This window comes from Aplysia californica, unplaced genomic scaffold, assembly GCF_000002075.1.
Source record: "Aplysia californica isolate F4 #8 unplaced genomic scaffold, AplCal3.0 scaffold00702, whole genome shotgun sequence".
Classification (NCBI taxonomy): Eukaryota; Metazoa; Mollusca; class Gastropoda; order Aplysiida; family Aplysiidae; genus Aplysia; species Aplysia californica.
The window spans coordinates 94,019-101,696 of record NW_004797972.1 but is presented as its reverse complement, the minus strand read 5'-3'; the positions used below and the strand labels follow the sequence as shown (position 1 = coordinate 101,696).

The 7,678-nt window shown below is 39.6% G+C and overlaps 1 protein-coding gene across 1 annotated transcript in view; it reads left to right on the top strand.

Moving 5' to 3' along the window:
• Window positions 1-7,678, top strand: part of LOC101854900 (vesicular glutamate transporter 1) — a 23,390-nt gene that overhangs the window by 1,796 nt on the left and 13,916 nt on the right. Inside the window, exons 2-3 of the mRNA XM_013088206.2 lie at window positions 3,900-4,041; window positions 4,625-4,791. Coding sequence (XP_012943660.2) covers window positions 3,900-4,041; window positions 4,625-4,791 — 309 coding nt within the window. The remainder of the gene's footprint in view (window positions 1-3,899; window positions 4,042-4,624; window positions 4,792-7,678) is intronic.

The following is a 7,678-nucleotide window of genomic DNA, read 5'->3' as shown; positions in this document are numbered from 1 at the left end:
CACACGCACACCACACACACACACACACACACACACACACACACACACACACACACACACATACACACACATCTACTTGCTTATCACACGCACACGCTTACACATCGCTTACACAACTTAACACAAGTTCATGAACAATTTCTGAACATGAGATCAGGGTTCTAATTTTTACGGTGGGCCTACATTGCCACATTCGGGCAAGCGGTTACCACCAGCCGAAACTTGTAAAGGAAAATGTTTTTTGTAAAGTTTCCTTTTTAAATATTATTTTTAATGGGCTTGAAAAAGTGTTAACCCCTCGACAGACCCCTGTCTTAGTATGCTCTTTTTGTCCCATAAAATCATTTGACATTTGGACCTCACTCTCAGGAAGTTTCTTTAGGTAACTGGAATACGAGGGTCGTTCAAAAAGTTTTGTCTCCAAGTTCATAATTTCTTTATTACTGATGCTACATACCAAAGTTATACACCAAATGAAAGCTTAGGATGTCTGCTACATGACAATGCCTTTACTTTTCAACACAGTCGCCATCTTTGTCGATGCAGATCTGCCAGCGTCTAATAAGTTGTCGCATGCCGTCTTCGAAAATTTCATGTGGTTTCAGCGAACTCCTTTGCCCATCTTCGAACAGTACTTACATCTACATATGCTTCACCATAGGCCCCACCTAGGTAAGCTTCATTCGCGTATGAATGGGTGCAGCTCCCTCTGCTGTAAGGAACTCAATAACAGCATTCATAAGTTTTTCTCGGCGATAATGCACTCTAGGCCTAGCTTCTATGTAGTAAACAGCAATAGCATAAAGGTGTGACATCATAGCATTATTTTGTTTTCGTGTTTGAGAGTATACATTTGAAAGTCAACTGTGTACAAATTTCATGAAGATATCTTGAATAGTTTAGAAGCTATTGGAGAGGAGGCAAAACTTTTTGAACGACCCTAGTATTAATGTGTATCAGGCTACAGTCTGGGTTGTGGGAAAAGAATATCCATAAAATCTAATGTAGGCCAACGTGAGCGTATTTTTGACCTTGGCTGGTTGAACTGGTGTGTTCGAAAAGCATTGTCTGGTTGAATGAAAGTTCCTCCACAATAATAGCGTGTAGCTAGGTACATGTATTTGAACTCTTCTATGGATCTTGTATCCACTTGCAGCATTTGAGTAGTTTTAGGAATGGCTTTGGGTTTCTTTTTGAGCAGCAGATCTTTCCCCCTGTTAGTACGAGTATGACCTTTGTTGTGTCGATAGTCTTCTCATTAAAAAAAAAATGGGTAGGTGTTTTACGGCCCTCACAAATGCATAATGGGCACATGAGCGCGCGGGACACACTAAACATTTTCAGTAAGTAGGAAATTTTGAATCTTGCCCGGGTGGCGGCCGAAGCCTACTCTTATCGACTTTAGACCACTAAGGGATCTTTAACGTACGCAACCTGCACAAGGGACCTCTGAGATTTTTCGCCCTTGTCCGAGAAGTCTAGGTGTAGATCTTTCCTACCAGAAGAGGAGGTGAGGAGGGGCCTTCTCTTTGCTCAAACTCAAACTCCAACTCATAGAAATGAAAAAAAAAGCTAAAACAAAAACAGAAACAACACTTACGTTATAGATTTGTTTGGGCAAAGCCTTAAGCCATTTTAGATGTAAATTGAACCTTTCATTGTTCTTTGGCTTAATTTTACCACTACCACAGCATGCTCGAAAGACTATAATCTTTGAATATTATATAGTTTTGGATACTTCACCAGCATGGCTCCTAATTTCCTGATCTAAATTGTCGTGTCGATGGGGGCCTAAAACATCTGTATTTTTTTCCACCAGCATTTATCTCCTTGCGGCTTTTGAAACGTAAAAAGTTTGGTTTTGCTTATAACTAAAACTTAATAAAAACCAAACCTAAATAAAAGAAACAGACGCCCACCCATACTTCATGGTCTCAATTGTGGCGATGCCGGCGTAAAAACTTCTACTTTTTTTTACCAGCATGTTTCCCGTGACAGTTTTTGCAATATCAGAAAGGTGCGGGTTTGTTTCTTACTAAACGTCAATAAAACTTTAACGAAAACAAAAGCAATAAGCCTATCAGTTTAAGACTGACATTAACTCCCAACTTCCTGGTCTAAATGTACTTGTGTCCATGGGGACGCACAAACATCTACATTTTTTAAAAATTCAATAATAATAATAATAATGATAACAATAATTGCATTTATATAGCGCATATCCATGCTCAAGAGCATGCTCTATGCGCTTTACAACTATTATTACCCCAGCAGACCCTCTGAGAACACTCAGAAACATTCTCAGTTTCCGAGGAAGCATACAGTGCAAGCTGCGGATTTCACGCGCTCAAACACTAACAAACTGACAAGATCTTTCACTGTCTATAGCCGGGTACCCATTTCCGCATGGGTGAAGCGAGGAAAATTTGTGCAAAATGCCTTTCCCAAGGACACAGCGTCGGGCCCCTGATGGGATTCGAACCCACGACCTTACGGTTGCGAGTCCGAGAGCCTAACCACTAGGCCACCGACGCCACCAATTTGTATCTCATGACGACTTTCGAAACATCAAAAGGGTTTGTTATTTGCCTAATTGTACTAAAACATAATAAAACCTGTACCCAAAACAAAAACGACATGCTTATCAGTTTAAGAATTACACAACTCATCGCAGCACAGGCTAATTAATTTTTTTGTTTGGCACAAAGAAAACAAAATCGACGCATGTAATGTAACGATTGGGCATTTCGCCGTTACTTGCAAAACACTTGTGGGCAGAATTTTCATCGAGTATGTCTGTCTTTCAACTGGGACCCTGTAGCCCTCACGCTCAACGCATGTACAAAGATAAAAAATATCAGTATTCAAAGTCAGTGAGAAAAAAGAAGTAAATGATCAGCGCTCCCCGCATGTATTAAAACCGCGAATAATGGCTGGCTTTCACCTCTAACAAAGGAAGCAGAGCAATTATTTTCTTTTAACATCTGGGGACTTCCTGGCTAACAAAGCTCCTCATCTACCAGCATATGCACAGACCGGTTCAAAGAGGTAAACAGTTGGTAGTTTCCACCTGACAATAAGTTTTGCTCAGTCGTCACTAGAGGGGTCATACGTGAGTCATTTCTTATACCACATGACCCTCGTTAAAACTGAGTTCAGGACTCGTTGATCAATATTGTCATAGTTACCCATTCCTCTGTGCCAAGTGGTTAGGTCTTATCTACGGTAAGTCATTTACAGATACTTAGATTCAGTCTGAATACGTATTTGTTAGTTCTAGATTACTTAATTTTTCCTAATCAACGCACGAAGGAAATAGTAACTCTACGCGTTAACGTTATTTCACTTTAACGTGTGGGTAGCATCGTTTTAAAGACGACACCTCTGTCTAAAAAGGTTTCCTAACTTTATAGAGAAATGTTCTTGTCGATATTCTTACGTGGGGGTTATCTCTATTCCGCTCTTCGTCTCTATCTGATTACCCTGTCCAACAAGTCAGCTTTCACCTCTGTGTGTGAGTGGCTGATTTCCATCAAACGTTTTAATATACTAGGGTCGTTCAAAAAATGTTGTCTCCTCTCCAATAATTTCTAAACTATTCAAGATATCTTCATTAAATTCATACATAAGTGACTTCAATGTGTTTACTAAAAAAAAAAACACCCCAAAAACAGAATTATGCTATAATGTCACACCTTTATGCTATTGCTGTTTACATCATAGAAGCTAAAGTACATTGTCGCCGAGAAAATGACGTCCAGCAAACCTATGAATGTGCGCTTAAAGCAAAAAGCTGTTTTTGAGTTCCTTACTGCAGAGGGAGCTGCACTCATTGATATCCATGGGCGTATGAAGCTTGTCTATGGTGAAGCATGTGTAGATGTATGTACTGTTTGAAGATGGGCAAAGGGGTTCGCTGAAACCAGTCCAGCCGAGACAGATTTGCATGACCAAGCTCGTTGTGGTCCTCCCACCTCTGCCAGTGCTGTTCAACACAAGAAGAGAGTGGATGAGATCATCCAAGCAAACCGGCCGATCAGAGTAAGAGATGTCAGTGAAATGTTAGGGATTTCTGTAGGGAGTGCTCTGTATGTTATCCATGATGTGTTGGGTTACAGGAAAGTATGTTGTCACCCGAGGTGAAAATGAACCGAAGTCAAGTTAGTGATGAGCTCCTGGCTCGTTATACTGATGAAGGTGAAGCTTTCTTAGGCCGTATATAGTCACAGGAGACGAGACTTGTGTACACCATTATCACCCAGAGAACAAAAGACAATCGAAAGAATACAGGCACACTAGCTCACCTAGCCCCAAGAAGTTCAAAGTTGCTTCATCAGCAAAGAAAGTGCTTATGACAGTGTTTTGGGACTGCGATAGTCTGATCCATATGGAATTTTTGGAACAGGGTTCCACTATCAACTCTGAACGTTATATTGAGACCCTGAGAAAATTTAGAGGACGGCTGTCACGAGTTCGGCTCAAGAAAAAATGCAATTTTGCACCACGACAACTCCCGTCCACACACGAGTTGACAAACTCAAGATGCCATGAAAAGTCTCAGATTTCAAGATCATCATACAGTCCAGACCTTGCACCATCGGACTTTTTAAATCTTTTTCCTAAGTTGAAGGAGTACCTCAAAGGAAAACCTCATGCAGATGACTATGAAATTAAAGAAGATGTTCGTCGCTGGTTCAGAGGAAAACCACATGAATTTTTCGCCGACGGCATGCGACAACTTATTCGACGTTGGCGGATCTGCATCGACGAAGAAGGCAACTATGTTGAAAAGTAAAGGCACTGTCATGTAGCAGACATCCTAAGCTTTCATTTTGTGTATAACTTTTGTATGTAGCATCAGTAATAAAGAAATTATGAACTAGGAGTCAAAACTTTTTGAACGACCCTCGTACAGTACAGCATAGAATAGGCACAGTGAGGTGCATCTCACTTATCACCTTGAGAAATGGGGGGCTAACCCAGATTTCGTGGGTTTCCAGAAATCTTGACTTACACCAAAAGTGGGCATTGCCCTACCTATAGGAGAAGTTTGGTTTCTTTGACGTGTATATTTGTTTAGTTACAGACAAATACAGCTTTCAAAGTTTCTGTTATCATGATTTAAACAGTCAAAGATCTAAATTTAAAGAAGAATAGCGTCTTTCGACCAAGCCTCCACACTGTATACTGTGCAGTGACGGGGTGCAGAGTGTGAAAACTTTGACGTCAGGTAGACCACACAGTCGGTGACCTCGATAATTGTTCGTGACTTCAGATGTAAAACTGACCGACAATTTTAGAACAAAGTTTGCTTAAGTTTAAACATTGCATCAAATCAGGTTCTTGACAGGCCGCTATGCTTACTTTGATACGCTGATTCCGAAAAAGAAAACGGTTTTAAGCTGCGATGACCATATTTAAAATTCTGCTTTGCAAACTTCAAAGAGTTCCAGCTCGCCTCTCGCTACCATACTAATTCTTGTTCTGTCTATTAAACTTGTGACGCAATGCGCTCCGAGAACTAAAAGTACAGAGCTAAAGAAATTTTCATAATAATAAGCCTGTTTAAAACAGCAGCAAGACTCATGAATAGAACATACGAGGTGAAAGGAGATAATATATGTACTCAAAGTAAGAGTGTGCCAATGTTTATAATCAATTTAGAACATGGCTGCTCACAAATCAACTATAGGAATTTCCTGTGACGTCATTAAGGGACACTAGGTACAGCTGAAGTAAACATTTTTGTTTGGGCTCTAAATTAAGTATACTGGGCTTCCCAATAACCAATATGGGTCAAGAAACAGAAACATACTATCCCCATATAATTTCACACTGTCAATTTTCAAAATTATTTAGATGCAAAGACTTCGACAGAGCAAAATTCGCGCAAATTCTGTGCAGGGATTCTGAAAAGATTGAATTGATACGGCCTTGATATTTTAACACAGTGTTTCTGTATATGCAACCTGCAACGTACTTAAGATTTACTTTCCTAAGTCTCATATTTTTCTTGTAACTGCCCTTTTTGTGTCATATCGATACTTGGACAAAAAATTGATCACAAATCAGAGTGATACTGTCAATCTTTTTTTACACTGACAGAAAACATATTACAATATCACAATAATCTTTTAGTACGTTGCAAACAGATTATCTGGAAACAGTCATGCAAAGTGGGATTGAGCTGTGACATGTACTTTCAGAAATATCTCTGCACAGGTGACACCCCTCCCCCTAAGAAAATCATTATTTTGAGAAAACTATTTTTAAAAAAAACGAATTCAGACTGGTCTATTTCAATAAAATGTTCACAAACATAGCATATGTGAGCACTTTATAGATGTTTTAGACACTTGAAAATATTTCCAATCGATAAAGCAGATGTTGCTCTATTAAAATAGTCCAAAATCGAAAAATCACCAAAACCGACTTTTCTGGCTGTCAGCTACTGCCGTGGTGTACCTTAAATGATTATAGAACAAGGTTTGCTCAAGTTTAAATATTGCATCAAATCAGGTTCTGGGTCAGCCACTATGCTTATTTCGATACGCTGATGCTGCAAGAGAAAACGGCTTTAAGTTCCGATGACCATAATTGAAATTCTGCACTGCAAACTTCAAAGAGTTCCAGCTCACCTCTCGCTACCATAACCTTCGCCAATTCTTGTTCTGCCTATTAAACTTGTGACGCAATGTGCCCCGAGAACTAAAAGTACAGAGCTAAAGAAAGTCTTCATAATAATAAGCCTGTTTAAAACAGCAGCAAGACCCATGAATAGAACATACGAGGTGAAAGGAGATACATGTACTTAAAGTAAGAGTGTGCCAATGTTTATAATCAATTTAGAACATGGCTGCTCTCAAACCAACTATAGGAATTTCCTGTGACGTCATTAAATGATTAAAGAACAAGGATTGCTCAAGTTTAAATATTGCATCAAATCAGGTTCTGGGTCAGCCACTATGCTTATTTCGATACGCTGATGCCGAAAAAGAAAACGATTTTAAGCTACGATGACCATAATTGAAATTCTGCACTGCAAACTTCAAAGAGTTCCAGCTCACCTCTCGCTACCATAACCGTCGCCAATTCTTGTTCTGCCTATTAAACTTGTGACGCAATGCGCCCCGAGAACTAAAAGTACAGAGCTAAAGGAAGTCTTCATAATAATACGCCTGTTTAAAACAGCAGCAAGACTCATGAATAGAACATACGAGGTGAGAGGGCATGATACACATGCAAAGTAAGAGCGTGCTAAACAGACAAGAACTATTTTACTGCAGCACGGTGTCAAAAGAGTTGAAATGTATTTGAATATCTATTGTTGAGTGTATACACAGAGAGATCTCATTTGTGCTAATGAAAGTCTACACAGTAGCTGTGAAGAGTGAAGTCTAGCTATAGTATGCTGTGTGTCACTAGATGGAATTCCTGTTATTGTTCAGTGTCATGGGTTACACAGTGCACCACCTCATCTGACCATAGTGAAATTTGGTTTCGTGTTTGCGTAGTTGTGTCATAGGTCTGTGCTGACTAGAATAAAACCTCGTACTTTTCGCTTATTATTAGTATTTCACTTCATTATGATAATACCGTTTGTATTTATGTACTCACACACACACACACACACACACAAACACACACACACACACACACACACAAACACACACACACA